This window comes from Castor canadensis, chromosome 9 (assembly GCF_047511655.1).
Source record: "Castor canadensis chromosome 9, mCasCan1.hap1v2, whole genome shotgun sequence".
In the NCBI taxonomy this organism is placed as follows: Eukaryota; Metazoa; Chordata; class Mammalia; order Rodentia; family Castoridae; genus Castor; species Castor canadensis.
The window spans coordinates 945531-962525 of NC_133394.1; the positions used below are offsets into that span (position 1 = coordinate 945531).

Sequence of the window (16995 nt, forward strand, 5' to 3'; positions counted from 1 at the left end):
GCCTGGGAAAAGGGAAGGAGAGACTGAGGGTTGAGGAAAAAGAGAGTTTCCAGGCTCAAAGCATGAGGAATTATTGATCATCCCTGCTGTCCAGGTAGATCCTGCCAAAGGCAGTACTGGAGTACTGGAAGCAAGAGGTGACCTCCACTCTCGGGCCACGGAAACCATGAAGAAAGGATGAGAGATCTGACTGTCTGTTTGCCGTGGACACAGTTGGAGCAGTGTGACTTAACCACCTTTGGGGCCTCAGGGCGGGTCAGGAAGTTTCGTCTCCAGCCTTTGGGTGACACTGGGGAGTGCCCTGGCCAGAACACCTTTTGTGGCTTAAAGACAAACTTTCCTTTCCACCGGCTGTTCTTGGACCTCCCCTTAAGCTGGTCAGATCTTGAAAGAGAGTGTTAGCATTTAAGGAGAGGAAAAAAGAAAAAGCCTTGGTGCACTGAAGTCGAGTTCTGCCCACGTAGCATTGGCAGTGCAGTACAAACCCCTGCCCGGCCTCTGAGTTTCCCAGATTGCCTGCCATACAGCTGTAGTGGGCTCGGACCTTTTCCTCAGTTTCCCAAGGAAGAAACCCTCCTTAACAAGACAGAGAGAGAGGGAGAAAAGGTCGACCTGAAAGTTCCATCGTAGCTCTCTTGGAAAACAGACTCCACCAGAGTGCCGGACGCTCATGGTCACATTCCTAGGCAGTCTTTCCCAGTTTGGCACAACCTATACTGACCTCAGGTGAAGGCTGGTCCCTTCGTGTGTCACCAAATATGATGCACGGATGACACGCGCAGGAATTTCAGATGCTCAGGGTTCTTGAGCCTGCTCTGAGAATGAAAGCACAGGCAGACTCCAACAGCAGAGGTCGGAAAGATTTTATTTGCAGAGAATTTAGTTGGAGAAAAGAGAAGAGAAAGACTGCATATTGGAGAATGCAGGGGGACCTGGAAACCAGTGATCCCGTGGGTCAGGTTGGGGAGTGGGGTTTTATAGCCTATTTGTGACTATTGCCTGATGGCAGTCCGTCCTTCAGTCCTTGAGCTCAAGTGGTAAAGTGCCTGCTAGCAAGCATGAGGCCCTCACTTCAAGCCACCTCAGTACTGTCCTTTTTTGAACTCTGAGTTCAAAGCCCAGTCCCATCAAAAAAAAAAAGGGAGTGATTTATTAGGAAAGTATAAGTACACCTTGAGGCCTGAAAGTCAACTACTAAACAGGGACAGTACACCTCAAGGGGTGAGGGACAGGTGGTTGCATAAGGGCCAAAACATGCCTACTTTTTTCTTAATTAAAAAAAAATATTAATTCAAGACAAGTGTTCTTTCAAAATAAACCTCTTTGGCCCAGCATGGCTATCCCAGCTACTCGGGAGACAGAGGCAGGAAGACAGACTTCCAGGCCAGCTGAGACAAAGGTAGTAATGAGATCCTGTCTCAACAAAAAGTATGTGTATGTATGTGTGTGGAGGGGAGGTTTGGGGATGTAGCTCAAGTGACAGAGCACCTGCCTAGCATGCACAGGGCTCTGGGTTCAATCCAGCACCACAAAAGAAAACAAAAATAATCCTCTTTGTTCCCTAGTGAACAGTGACCATTGGCCCAGACACTATAGTTTGAAAAGCTGTGCAGAGGAACCAGATGAAGCACTCTGAGGTCCACATGAGTGGGTAACAGGAAATAGAAAATTTAACTTACCAAAAACAGCTTCCAAAATTCAGAGTCTTTGTTTGTTTATTGACAGTACTGAAATTTGAGCTCAGGGCCTTGTGCTTGTTAGGCAGGCACTTGTTAGGCAGGCAATTCTACCACTTGACCCTGCCCCCCAACCCCCAAAATTCAGAATCTTAAAAGAAATAATAATAATTATAATAACAATCACAGACACACTGTATACCCTATTTAAAATTAAAAAAGCAATTTGAAACCTGAAAAAAAAAAAAAAGAACAGAGTTGTTTTACTCAGCCAGGCAAATTCCTGTTTCCACTACATGCCCTGGTTCTGAAGCTGATAACCTAAAACAGTTATGGTTTTCCTTAACTTTTAAACTTCTTTGTCTTAAACCCCCCCCAACCAACCTGTCGCCTTTCCAATTAGCCAACCATGTAGACTGTGAACCCCAAATCTGCCTAATCCAGCAAGGGAAACTCTGTGTGAGATATAAAACAGCAGTGGACTTTCCAAACAGTGTGCTTGCTTCCAAGACCCTGTCGAGTGCATACCTTTCCACAGAGGTGAATTTTCCCTTGCCTACTGACTTCTGAGTAGTATAGTCTCTCTCATGACACCCAATAGCTTAAAGATATTTCTGACAACTTGGGGACTCGCCCAGGATTTTCACATTGCCCAGGGGGCTGTGGACGCCCCCTACTCAGGGGAGACACACCCTGCTACATTATTAAAGTGTCCTCAGGGCATAGCAAACTCAAAATCTAAAGTCAACTGGCAATGCAGGAAAATGGGCCAGCCCAAGAAGGAATTGGGTGTGGTAACGCCCCTCTCACTAGCTGGGAGGGGAGAAATTTAAGAAAACTGAGTCTCTGCTAGAAGATCCACATGGGGTGGCGGGTCAACATGGCCAATTCCTTGGCCCACAGGTTTATACATGGGCTGAACTAACGTCCATTCTGAGCATCCTGTTCTCCAGGGAGGAAAGAGGAATGATAAGGGAGGCAGCCATGATGACTTGGGAGTATGAGCATCCTCTGGTCCTAATGTCCTTCCTCCCCGCAGATGGGGAGCTCCCCAATGAGGAACCACAATGGGATAATAATGATGCTGTTCATTAGGATACATGAGAGAGCTCAGAGATTTAATTATAAAGGGAATCCAGGAAGAAGTTCTCCGATCTTGAAATATACTCAGGGCCTCTGATGTCCAACAGGCAAAGAAGACCCAGCTGAATTCTTAAATAGGTTGAAAGATCAGATGGGAAAATATTCAGGACTAAATGTGGAGGACCCCCTAGGTGAGGGCATGTTAAAATTTCATTTTGTAACAAATAGCTGGCCTGACATAGCAAACAAGTTACAAAATTAAAAAAAAAAAACTGGAAAGACAAAAATATGGAAAAACTATTAAACAAAGCCCAAAAGGTTTATATCAGGAAAGAAGAAGAAAAACAAAAGCAAAAGGCCAGTATGATGCTGTCCATTATAGAGCAAATGACTCAAAATAGAGCAGGCTCACAGGCTCAGGGGCAGCGAGCTCCCCAAGGAGGATGCCAGAAAGGGCAATCACCAAAGGACAACCAAGGGAGAAAGGGAGAAATAAAGGTTACAAATGTGGTAAGAAGGGGCATTTCAAGAGAGAATGCCCAAATAGGAAAAAAGAGGAGCAGGTGATAGCCCTCATGTTGCTTAAGGAAGTCTAGAGGCTCCAGGGGCTCTTTTATTTTAAGGGATTAACAAGATTCCATGCTAAATCTAGAGGCAGGATTTGAACTAAATGGAATAACATTTTTTAATGGATTCTGGGGTACCTTGCTTATCTTTAGCATTCCATCCCCCTTGTATGCAGATAGCTTGCTAGTTTCTGGGGTGAGAGGAGAGAGATTCCATGTCCCTTTATTCAGAGAAGCCCCCACCGTAAGATAAACAGACAAAAGTAGTCTTTGTCTTTATCCCTGAAGCAGGAACCAATCTCTTGGGCCAAGATTTAATTTAGGAATTGGGAACAGAATTAAACATACATCAAAAAACAGATTCAGGTATCTCCCAACCTGTTACCTCTGGAGGAAGAACAACAAATTCTTCCGGAGGAGGTCTGCATTAGGGATGGAAACCAAGGAGGACAAAAAGTTCCTCCAATTTACATTAAACTGAAAAGTAATGTCAGGAGGGAACAGCATTCAATTACCCTGGAGGGAACTGGGATTGTAACCCATCATTGAGGGGCTACTCAGGAATGGCCTCTTTGCACCCTGTATGACCCCTTACAGTGCCCCAACCCTCCCAGTTAAGAAGCCTAATGGCTCTTACAGATCAGTCCAGAATCTAAGAGCCATCGATCAAATTGTACAAAGTAGACACCCAGTGGTCCCAAATCCACATACCCTCCTCAGCAAGACACCACATGATCATAAATGGTTTAGTGTAGTAGACTTAAAGGGTGCCTTTTGAGTCTGTCCCTTAGGTAAGGAAAGCAGAGATCTCTTTGCCTTTAAATGGAAAGAAAACAATAATACTGATGGACAATCCTGCCTTAGGGATTCACAGACTCCCCTAACCCGTTTGGACAAATCCTTAAACAAGTATTGCAGATTTTTAAAACCTCCCCACAGATTAAGTTACTTCGATCTGTAGATGATTTGTTAATCTTGAGGGTCATAACAGAGGCAGTTACTGACTTGCTTAATTTTCTGGGTCAGCAGGGACTGAGAGTGAAGGACCCTATCAAGTCTTACGACGGAGACAGCTCACCAAATGGCAGAACGAGGTTGGACCCATTATACCAGAGCCAGAATTTCTCCTGACCCTTGGCAGTGAGAACGATGGACGGCCAGTCCATACGCAGACCCTATGAAACTGATTATAAAAAGGCTATGAGAACCTGCCTGGTAATCCTTGGTGCTATCTCCTGTGCTCAGGCTGCACTATCTATGCCGTGTGAAGATTATGAACTGCTCCTTGCTACCCAAGATAGGATGTGCCCTACAAATTTGGTTATAAATATTGCTAAAGCTCCTAACCCTCAGGTTATCCACTTTGATGCCTGTCTAGCCCTACCATGTGGGGATTTAAGTTATCAAAGACAATTATCCCAAGAGGACAAATAATTTGTGTCCAGAAGGGGAGACCGCTGCTAATGGGTGAGGCCCTTGTCCGGACTGGGATGGACTGCAGACCCCAATGCACGAAGCCCTTTGAGGGGTCTAGCCCATCTAAAACCAACAGTAAGTGTAACTTAAAGACATCCCACCCCCAAATTGCCACATCTCCAATATAATCCTCTCCTACTGACCATTCTTAACCCAAAGGCTGCTTGGGAGAACCCACAGGTTGCATCCCACCCTTATGGAGTAGGGGTCTCAATGTCCAGGTCTGACCTCATAGGCAGGCTCAGAATCCAGATCGGAGACCCTGCCAATCTTTCTCTGCATCCTCAACCACTTTACCACCCCTTGATAAGAACTGCGCCTTCTGCAGCCTAAACTGCAGCTGGTCTCATCCCTTGCAGATCAAAGCCCACTGTTCCTTATCTTCTGCCACCTCCCTTTGCCTGCCCCTAGACCTTGCTCATGCAGCTGGTCTCATCCCTTGCAGATCAAAGCCCACTGTCCCTTATCTCCCACCACCTCTCTGTCTGTCCCTTGCCCTTGCTTTCTCCCAAATGCTACTTTGGTCAGACCCACCGAGAGAAGTTGCTGCGCCATTTTCTCTCGGCCAGCCAGTCTGCTTATTAAACTTTGGACATGAGATACCGCTCGTGAGCCTCCTTTGTGTGATGTATGGGGTTTTTCTAACACCCCTACTCCAGAGGAGGATAATGGGAGAAGTCACCAAACAGTCCTGAAAAGGTTCATGTAACAGTAGTAACTGACTTAAGCAAACCCTAGAGATAAGAGACTGGACTGGTGAGACAAATGCCTGGTTGGAATGGGTAAATAATCTGTGCATGCCTCAAATAGACCGGTTATTACACTTGTGCTGCAGCTAGACCAGAGACTCAGGTGGTCTCATTCCCACGAGGATGGACCTTACACCCTAATGGTATGGCATGCATGATAGCTCTGTATCAGAGGTTTCAGCCTGGGGAAGTGAGTCTTAAGACCTTGTAATTACTGCTTCCAGAGGCAAAATGTGTGGGACAGAAGCACCCTCGAACCATCAGTTCTTTGTCCCCTGACACCAACTACATCTTGAACCTCTCTAGGTATGGGGAGTTGCTGATGTTCATGGGTAACCTGGCCGGCTGTAATAGAGGTTGATCCTTTGATGAGATAAGCAGTCAAAATGCATTGACCAAAGCCTAAGCAGATGTCTGGTTGGATGGTAGAGGGCCTTTGCTTGAGATTCTCCTGGAAAGTTGGAGTGACACCTGTGCTTTGCTTCAGTTGGCTCTCTCTTTCACCCTGGCATTTCAACAACCCGGCCAGTCCCCAAATAAAAGAAGCACAGAAGGCATGACTGCACTTGACCACTATGTTTATACAGATGGCATGGGAGTCCCCCAAGGAGTCCCCGATGAATTCAAGGCTGGAAATCAAATAGCAGCGGGCTTCCAGTCTGCACTATTCTGGTGGTCCACAGTCAATAAAAATGTAGATTGGATCAATTACATCTGTTAAAACCAGCAGAGATCTGTCAACTACACTAGAGATGCCATCAAGGGAGAGCAGAGCAATGAGATGCCACAAGCCGAATGGCATGGCAGACTAGATTAGTCCTGTGCGTGAAGTTAGCAGAAAAGGGAGGAGTTGTGTAATGGTAGGAGGTCAGTGTTGTACTTTCATTTCCAAGAATACCGCCTCTGATGGCACCATTACAAAGGCTTTACAGGAATTAACTACTCTTGCCAATGAACTTGCAGAAAATTCCAGAGTAGATGACTGAGGTCATAGCTTGCTGGAACAGTGGTTTGGAAAATGGAAAAGCATGATGGTGCCCTTTTTCACTTCCCTCATAATTGTGTTAGGAGTAATGACCACAGGAGTGTGCTATATCATACATGTGTGAGAGGGTTCACCCAAAGATAATTGAGACCTCACTCACCAAACAGACTCCTGTCTCTTACCCTGACAATCTCCTGTTAGACACAGTCAAACAAGAAAGTTAATTAATGCTAGATAGATTTGAAAACCAGCACTATAAATAAAAGAAAGGGGAAATTTAAGAATGAACTTAGGTCGGTTTTTTTCTGTCAAAGGATTTACTCAGTAAGAACTGCCTCACTAACTCATGTCATGGAACTCTCCTTAACCTGATAAAAGTTTCTTTTAAGAACAAAGGGTTTTTATCCTTAGCCACCATGCAAATTCTGCTAGATGCCCTGGTTCCAGAGCTGATAACCTAAAGCAATTATTGCTTCCCTGAACTTTTGAACTTCTTTGTCTCCAAAGCCCCCCTCAAACCTGGCCCCTTCCAATTATCCAAGGGTGTAGACTGCAAACCCGAAACCTGTCCAATCCAGGGGAAGGCAACATTGCATTAGAGATAAAACCTGACCAGACTTCCCACCTGGTATGCTTGCTTCCCATACTCTTTGTTGGGTGCCCACCCCTCTGCAAAAGTAAATTTTGCCTTGCCTATTGATTTCTGAGTTGTGTTGTCTATCTTTTGACACCCCAATATCTTAAAGATATTTCTACCGGTAAGTATCTGTTCACATAAATGTCTTTAAATTGATTATAACATGTTTACACTCTACTAGTAATGTGTGTGCTATGTGACTAAATTTTATTTAAATGCTATATAAGAGTTTACAGGGTTTGAGGCATGCAGGTTTAAACATACCAAGTGACCACCAGTAAAGTACTGTCTTCTATACAACACATACTGAGCCACTGTACAACAAGAAACAAGTCTATTTGGGGTGACTGGCATGGTCTCCCCAAGCTTGTAAGAGGTCTAAATAAGAGGTCTGAAAGCTCTGATTTTTGTTAGTGCTATACACCTGTTATCTTACATAGCTGAAGATTCTATTCCAAAGGCAAAATAAATTTTACCTTTGGGGTAGGAAAAAAATCAAAACATCTGTGCAGTTGTGATGTTGTTGTCTTTTTAAAATGTTAAATGTACTTATATTCCCCAAGTATGTAAGTTTTCTAAAATACAAAACAGTCCCAACTTAATTGAAAGGACTGGTCATCTACAAAAGAAATTTGTAATAAGTAAGGAATATTGCACCTATTTAAAATCCACTCACTTTGAAGACAAAATTAAATGGGAATATATACATACATACATACGTATATATATATATATAAAACCAATTATTAATAAGATGTATATAGTATCATTTTTAAACTAAGAGTTTAAGTATCTATTTAAGAGATGATGAGAGCCTAATAGTACTAATTAATGCTGTCATAATTATTATTCTAAAATGCTATATGCAATAAAAATAACTAAAAATTTTTTTAATTACTAAAATTTAAAAATTCTAATGATGACTGTTCTATGTGTTTTTGTCATTTACAGTTTGGATCCTTCCCTAAGGTATTTACAAACAAATTCCTGGAAAATGTCTCTAGCAAGTACTTATTTTTCAAACATATGTTTCTTTACGTATTTGTTCTTACTGGTTTTGTTTTATATTTTCCTTGTAGAACATTCTAGCTGTTGAGTGTTGTTGACACTCTACAGAAGCAGAATTTCTATCTAAGTAAACTAAGCAGAATTTTTTTTTTAAGATACTAGGACACTACCTACAGAACAGACAAAATTAAACTAAAAAATGGATACCAGGTAAGTCTAGCCGAAGGGCCATTCCTTATAAACCCCTCAGTTGCTTAAAATTGACCAAAAAGGGTTTTATTGGCACTGACTCAGCCTGTTTGTCACATCTGCCGATGTGGGATCACATGAGACCACTGGAGCATCTCATCTTGGCTGCAAGGGACTATAAAAGCCAAACCACAGTAACTGGTCAGTGGATATCTTCAGCAACAAACAAACAAAAACTGTTCAAAACCAAAGAGACTGCTGTCAAAATAAAAACAGAGTCATACCAGACATGGTGGTGCATGCCTATAATCCTAGTACTAGGAATGCTGAAACAAGAGGATATGAGTTTGAGGCCACCCTGAGGTACATAGCAAGTTCTAAGCAAACCCAAACTATAGGAGATTCTGTGTCAGAACCAACAGCAAAACTGAAGTCACTCCTGCCAATCCTTCCAAAGTAACTAAAACCATTTAAAAATAATAAACAGACCAGTTTAAAAAATTATAAGTAGAACCCAGTTCTGCTGTCTAATGATTAAGGCTGCAACCACATGACCAGGTGGATTCTCCAGTTTGAGAATGAGGGTCACAGATCAGAACCACCATTGGAGTCTTCACTCCCACTCCTTTCCCTTCCCCACCCATTTCTCCCTACTTTATCCTTTTATACTAAAATAAATCTTATGATGTGAGATTCTTTGCTGTGAGTCACCTTGAAATGCTTTTCATACGTGGATCTTTAGGTACCTGTGATTTTGCATGGACACTGGAGGCTGAGGGAACCCTCTCCTTCCTCCTGCAGTGACAATGACTCATACACATCAAGTCATATTGTGTATCTGCCAAATAAACCCTTCTTCTTTGTTTTGAAACATTCTTCCCCTAGTCCAAAAGTCTGAATAAAATTCTCTCCTAAATTTGTAAGTTGCATTTGGTCTTTCACTGTACTGAGGAGTCCTTAAACTACTCAACCAAACCTTGAAAGGAAATCAAATTTTAATTATAATTTTCAACTGCCTTTCAAACTCAGTCCACATGGTAACCTAGCTTTCGAAAGACTTCAGTCTAGGAAGTGACGATTTCCTGAAGGAGAAGAGAATTTGCGTTCTGGTTAAGCACTAAAGATGTGCACGTGGATGTGTCCACATGAGACTGGACAGCTGGTGGGGGCCCACTATGTACTTCTGGATGACAAGGCAGGAGGATCTCAGGTTTGAGACCAGCCTGGGTTACATGTGAGACCCTTGCTCAAAAACCAAAAACATCAACCAAGAATCAATTCATTATATTGTGGAGTAACTCACTTTGTTTAAGAATTTAAGCATTTAAAAGGTTAGAGGTGAGAAGGCATTTGAAGTGATTATACAAGTAAGTGAAGCATATCAATTACACTGTGTTCTAAATATTTACTTTTTCTTTGATAACTGTATTTTTAAGTGTAGTATCCACTTGTGAATTTTCCCTGCTGATTAAGACAGCCTAGTGAAGATACAAGCTAATTAAAGGCAGTGTGCTCTAAGGGCCTTTCTTCATCATCTTGCAGATGAAGATCAGATGCCACTAGATGCTGGCCACCCTAGAGTCCCAGAGCCAACCCTGACTGCACTGACTGTACACAACAGGGACTTAGTGCACGTGGAGTCGATAACATTTCATCGGTGAAGAGCAAAGTTACTCTCAAAAGTGCTGAAGACTTTCCTCCATGTCAGTCTCACTAGACATACTTAATTCTCTCTTCGACCTTTTCCCACCACTCCTGCTCAGCAGGCACAGGAATGGGAGTCCCACATGTGCTCTGGGTACATTTTCTATGTCCTGTCCCAAATAAATGTACCAAAATTTTACTGTATCTTACCACTTTTATTTTAAATTCTAAAATTGACTTATTATGGATGCCTTCAAGGGTCAAACCTATTTCCTTCTGCTCATTCTAGTTGTTTTACATCTTACATGGTAAAGTTCTTAGCATAAAAATGCATGTTGAAGTCGGGTTGGGGCAGGCATGTATTATTGTCAATTTCATTATAACCAATGTGCCAAATGGTAAGATTTTTATGAAACAGACAAATTATTCATTTTATAACAAAGTAAAATCATTAAAGCACTTAGCACATCTTTTTTCATATTATTTTAACGTGAAGCAATAAAAGCACTTAAAGGAGTATTATGATAAAACATGAACTATCAGAAATTTTGGTATACATTATCAATCTTTTAAAAATCATCTTATGAGTTATAGTTTAACAACTAAATCATTATGGCAGAAGTGTGGGTGGGCAGCAAATATGTAGCCTAAGCATATAGATAAATATTACTAAAGCAACACTTCCTTGCTTCCAAAAGGGGCCTAAGTAAAGGACCGTAATCTAATGGCAAGCCATGTCGTCAGCTTGCACAGAGCAAAGGGAGCACGAGGAGAATATTCGACAACTCACCTTGCTTCTAATTCTCTGATGCTACACTGTAACTGGTGTAAGCGCCTATCTGATGCTTCCTCCCTTCCTCGGGCAGACATAACATCCTCCGTCTAGAAAAACGGAAAATTGAAGACCGTTTGACGCACGTGAAAATGTAATCCACCATTTTGCAGCATTAAAAAAACCAGTTCATACTATAAAACCATGCTATTAGACTTCTAACACCAAGTTTAAAGAGCAGTATGACTTTGGAAATAAATGCAGTACGTTGAAAAGGGAGAAACATCCCCAGTGCCATGTTAGACAGCAATCCAAACAGCTGCTGCAGCCAGACTTCTTCCGTCTCCATTTGCTACAGAGCAAGTCCAAGGAGCAGACTGACGTGCAGCACGCTCTTCACTGTGTCACGTGTACTCACGTCTACCGAAGCCATCGCAGGACGTCTCTCCTCTGCTGTAGTGATGCTTGCAGACAGTTACAGGTTTTATTATTACCCTTCTAGAAAACACTGTGTATCCTTTTATGCCTTCTTTTGTGTTAAATACTTTCCATAACATTAAGTCTGCTATTGCTCTTGACAGTACCTCTATGAACTAATTGTTTTTGTTGTTGCTGCAGACAATGTGCTTCCTTAACTTGGCCGTATTTATTTAGAGTCAGCATTAGTTCGGAAAACACTGGAACCCTGCAACAATGCATCTCCACGTGCAGACTTCACGAACCCATCAAATACAGTGCTATGTTTTACTTTAAGCAGTCCTTTTTTTTTTTGACAGTAAATAAGATGTATTTAATTCCCGGGTCAGAAGCATGACGGAGCTTACAAAAGAAGTGATTATATTATGATATTGGGTATTTTGTCATGACAGCACTCCTTCCTTCCTCTTCTCCACAGCACTTTGTAGATTTGCTGTGGTTTTGGTTTTTCCCCTCCCATCACAGTGGGTGGGGCATATGATTCTAAATGGTGGGAATCAAAGTTCTTCCTTTCCTTGGTCACAGAGATTGGTTCTGGAATGAGCACAGATCTAAAATGCACAGATCAGAGTTTTCCCGGGGGATTTTTGTTGGATCTAAAGAGAGGCACAGCAAGGAAGCATGGAAGATGGAGACTGACAGTGTTTATCTTACTGCCTTGGGAAGAGGGTTTGTCTGAGAACCAAGTTTAAAAAAGGCAGGTGGAACTGGACAAGAGTAAGAAACGGGATTGAGAGAGTTGATCCCATGACTGCATTTTTGGAGATTTACATAGGAAAAGCATTTTCTAGATAAATATGAAATGAATGGTGGGAGAGGAGAAGAGAAGCCCAAGACAAATTTAGGGGACACATGACAAATGGAGCATGATTCCTATGGGACCTCAAGGAATTTGAAATGGCTAGTGGCTCAAGATGTTGGCTGGTCAGTACTGGGGATGACTTACAAAGCAGAAAACATGCTGCTCAGAAGAAGGTCCTTGATTGTTAAGATAAGGAATTAGTTCATGAAGACAATGGGGAACCACAGAAGGCATTTAAGTTGGTGTCTGACATGACCAGACTTGGTAAGACTGACCTATGCTGGAGAAACAAAGGGTAAAGTTTGAATGGTTTTAAATCCTTATTATTGTTAAGCAGTCCTTTTAAAGATATGAAAAGAAATAAGAATATGTACATCAATTATTTTGCATTTAATTTCCTACTGAGTTACCTCTGCTGCCATTTCCTTTTAGCCTAATTTGACTCCTCAGAATATTTTGAGATGAGGACTGCCGGGGACACTTTCTGCCTTTATTTCACAATGTGTTTGTTGCTGAGATCTAGTTTCACTGGATGGACGACTCCTGGTGAGCCCTGTTTTCCTTCAGCTCTCTGAACACACTATTCCAGCATTTCTGCTGTCAGTTTCATGATGAGAACTCAGCCATTCAGCAATCATTGCTCCCTGTTTGGGTCATTTTCTGTTGCTGTTTTCAATTTTCTTTAAAATTGACCGGCAGTGTCATCATGATGTATCTAGGAGCAATTTTCTTTGTGTTTCTACTTCACAGGGCTCACTGGGTTTCTTGGATCTGCTATTGTTCTCTACCAAACTGAGGAAGTTTGCAGCCATTATGTCATGAGATGCTGTTTCTGCTCATGCCCTGCCCTCCCTCAGCTCCCACTGTACCTATGTTGGACTTGTGCACATTGTCACACATACCTTCCAATATTTAGACTCTGTTTATATTGTTCTGTCTTCAAGTTCATCTGTCATCCTGTCTTTTCAATCCATTTGAGCCACCTAGTGGATTTTTCAGTGGCTATTCTCTTAAGCTCTGTCTTTGTCTTGAAATGATCTCTATTTTTAAAACTACTTCTCAATCAAAATTCTTTCCCTCCTCAAGAACTTACACTTTGTGGTAATTTAAAAACAGATTCTTAAAAGGATTCTTTGAACTTATTTACAATAGCTGATTTGAAGCCTCTGCTTGCTATATCCAACAGTCAGTGGCCTCCCCTACCTGGTGCACATGTGGATCCTGTTTCCTGTCAGTAAGTCTTGGCTGAGAACTGGATGCTGTAGAAAATGTACTGTGGTTACTTTGGATCCTTGTGAGTATAATGGCTGTTTGATGCTGCTGTTTAGGGTGGCAATTGTCTAGCTTGAACATGAATTCTGAATCTGCTCACCCTACAGTGCACAACAGCACAACAGCTGATATCTGTGACTAGTTACTGCTTCCACTTGTGTTTCTATATCTAGTCCCCAGGGAATGCCCTGTGTGGCATGACTTCAGAAGCAGGGCCTCCTCTCCCTGTGACTTCCAGATTGGGCTCTGCCCTGACACTTCAAACCATAAAGCTTCAGTTCTTTGCAGCTGGATCTGCACATGTTTTGAGAATGTACTCAATTACAAAACCAGCAAATTCAAGCATGGAGTCCAATGCCTTTCTGTCTTCCTACGGTCCACTTCTCCCAGGTCTCTGCCTGCTTCTTCATTGGGTGCCTTGGAGTTCCCCGTTCCCCCATGCTCATGTTTCATTTGGCTCTTAGACTTGAATCTGGTAAGAATTTAAACCCAAAAGTTGGCCTTCATTTTTGTGTGAATGTGTGGTTCTCCTGTTGTCAGTATTTCCTCTTTAAATGCCCACCTGCTTTTGGGGCCTCAAACTTTGATACTAAGTCCACACAAAATTGTTTTCTGAAGCCATAACTATGGGGATTGGGAGAATCATTAGATCAAGAAATCCAAAAACTAAGAATTGCTTTCTCCTTTTGCTTCTTTCTATTTTAGAGTGGTTTCCAGAGGTATCCAATTTTTATAATTGCTATTTATGGGAGGGCTCTTATATTCCTCTATATGTCTTCACTATTGGAGAGCTATAATCAGTTTTTTGAGATCAGTTAAAAAGGTTTAGATAGTTACACAGCTAGTAAGTACAAAGCTATAATTTTTAATAATTAGACTCATGTAATAGAAAGCCTGATCTTTCCTTAAAACCCTAAAATTTCTCTACATCATAAAAATAATTTAATAAATATGTGAGGTACAGCATTAGATGTTATTTCCCATCCTGACCTTATATGTATCTTCATGACGATATGTGCAGGGGTGACTATGATGTTTTATTTAGTTGGGCCAAAGTGAATGGAAGGGAGGATTATTTACCAAGTTGGTTCCAATGTTGTAATCTGGCTTCTAACTTTCATATTTCATACTTAGTGAACAATAAAATAACTGTCTTTTAATAACCTTCTCTAATACCTAATCCAAAATAAAGCCAGAGTGAACTGCATAGAGCGAAGCCACAGGCACTCAGAACCTTGGAGCAGAACACACCTTCTTTTGCACCTCTTCATGGAGGACTTCTGTCACTCTAGTCAGCTCCTCTACTTTTGCTGCTGCAACTCTCAGATCTAACTTGGATTTCCTAAAAAGAAAGCCAATGAATCACCATTATTTTCACAGACCAAAAAGAATGAAAAATTAGAAAAGAAACATCAATTTTTAAAAATCATTACTCTATGTACCTAAAAGTGAATCTGAGATTCTTTTATTATAACAAAATGCATATGAAAGAGGGTAAAGAGAAAAAATACAGCTGGTGAAGGAGGGTACAAAGGGGGGGGTCATTACTACCTTACTTTGTATATTATGTTTAATGCACAATAACTGAATGCAACTCATGTAAAAAGAACTTAGTTATGCTTCTTCCTTTCTTTTTTGGTGGGACTGCAGTTTGAACTCAGGGCTTCATGCTTGCAATGTGGGTGCTCTACCACTTGAGCTGCACCTCTAGTCCACTTTGCTCTGGTTATTGTGGAAGTAGGATTTTGTGGACTACTTGCCTGAGCTGGCCTCCAACTGTGATTCTCCTGATCTCAGCCTCCTAAGAAGCTAGGATTATAGGTGTGAGCCACCAACACCCAGCCTACTTATCTTTATAAACTACCTACTGATTTTCAGTGCACTGAGTAGATGAGGTTATGTCTATAATTTCTGTAATTTATAAAGTTAGAAAAATACTGCTGTTAGGTCTTTCTCCGAAGATGAATGTAAGCTTCCATGCCTTTATCATTCCTTGAATATCAGATATCTACATCCCACAACCACTGAGCATGACATTAAACATAAATTAAAATGTCTGTCTCACAATGACATAATGTCTACTGTCTACAGAGACTGGAGTCACAAGAGACAAAACAGACAAATTTAGAATATTCTAATGCAATCAAGTAAGTTTCATTATCTTCTTGACTCTCTTGGAAATTATTTTAGGACAATAAGGCTTTCTAAAACAGAAAAAAAGATTTTAAACATTAGACTAAACAAAGTCAATACAGAATACTTTGATTATATAAAGAACACGTTTCTAGGAAGAAAGTTACTTTTAGAATTGTAGGAATCATCCTTACTTATTTCTTAATGACATTTTATTAATGTATGTAAGTGTAAATCATATTAGTGGTATTGAACTTAAAGAATTCGACAAAAAAATTGACATGTAAATGTTAAATTAATTTGCTTTGACTAACAGCATTCATAATTACATTATCTATCAGCAGGAAATAAAAAGGAATATAAATTTTGTAATAGCTGAAGATATTTCAGGTAGTAAGGTGACAGGAATGGCTGTAAACTCTTTGTAATCATTTCACTTAATAGTCACGACAATTGTGATTTGAGCACAGTTACTGCATTGCACTGAAGTTGCAGACAGTGAGGTTGATACAGCTTTACCAACATGCCCAAACAGTCACAATAGCAATAAAATGAGTGTCTGTTTTCTTCTTGCTGTTTGCTGATTTTAAGGCAGGGTCTTGCTGCGTAGCCCAGGCTGGCCTAGAACTGACTGTGGTTCTTGTGGTCCTCCCGCCTCAGCCTCCCAAGTGCTGAGATTATAGGCCTGTGCCACCATGCCCGACTCAAGCTAGTATTTAAACAATATACTGTCAACCAAAAAACAGTCCTAGTAATATTTTATAATGTTAAGCATTTAAGAAAAAGCATGTTAAACAGTTTAAGCATTTAGATCCATATTATAACATAAAACAAGAATAGATTTTTTTGGCTTACAAAATGACTCGCCAAATGACAAAACAAAACAAACAAAACCTCCAAACCCCTCACACCAATGCATGTAAATTTACTCTAAGCGCAAGAGCATTTTGCGAGTATATCCTGTACAGAAAGTAATGAGTGAATTTATCAGTTACAAAAGCCTATACATCTTCAATGGAAAAACCTGAGGGTGTGTGGTGCTTGGGTGGCGATGATAAACCTGAGTGCCATGGCAGCTTCGCTCTTGCCTCATGAAGCGCACAGTGCTGATGTTCTATCTGTCTCATGAGCGGCAGAGCAAGTCAGACTGGACAGTGCATAGTCAAGTTCTTTGTAAGCCCTAAGCAAATGGAAGGCGACAACATGACCTGAGGAAAGCCGCTGGAGACACAGAGGAAGCCAGGCAAGTCAGGGTGGGGTGCCTGGAGTCCTGAGCCAGGGCCACATCAGCCAGGAACACACTCATTCTACCACCCCACAACTCAGGGACTTCACCTCTACAGGGGTGAATGCTACCTGCCAAGACCAAGTCCTATGACAGGTTCTGTCTTAATCTCTGATTTTCCTAACCAGTCAACATCTAAACTGTCTCTTAATTGTGTACTCCATTTCCATGGCTTGCCTTCTTTTTTCTCTTTTTTGGATGTGTCAGGGGTTGAGGCCAGTCAGTTTGAGCTGACTGGGCA

General features: G+C 41.4%; 1 protein-coding gene across 5 annotated transcripts in view; it reads right to left on the reverse strand.

The window, feature by feature from the left end:
- The window catches only part of Sclt1 (sodium channel and clathrin linker 1), a 160518-nt gene that overhangs the window by 64476 nt on the left and 79047 nt on the right, over positions 1 to 16995 (reverse strand). For all 5 annotated transcript variants that reach the window (XM_074041163.1, XM_074041161.1, XM_074041160.1 and 2 more), the window contains 2 exons: positions 14588 to 14678; positions 10804 to 10895 (listed from right to left, as the gene is read on the reverse strand). In XM_074041163.1, the coding sequence (XP_073897264.1) occupies positions 10804 to 10895; positions 14588 to 14678 (183 nt within the window). The remainder of the gene's footprint in view (positions 1 to 10803; positions 10896 to 14587; positions 14679 to 16995) is intronic.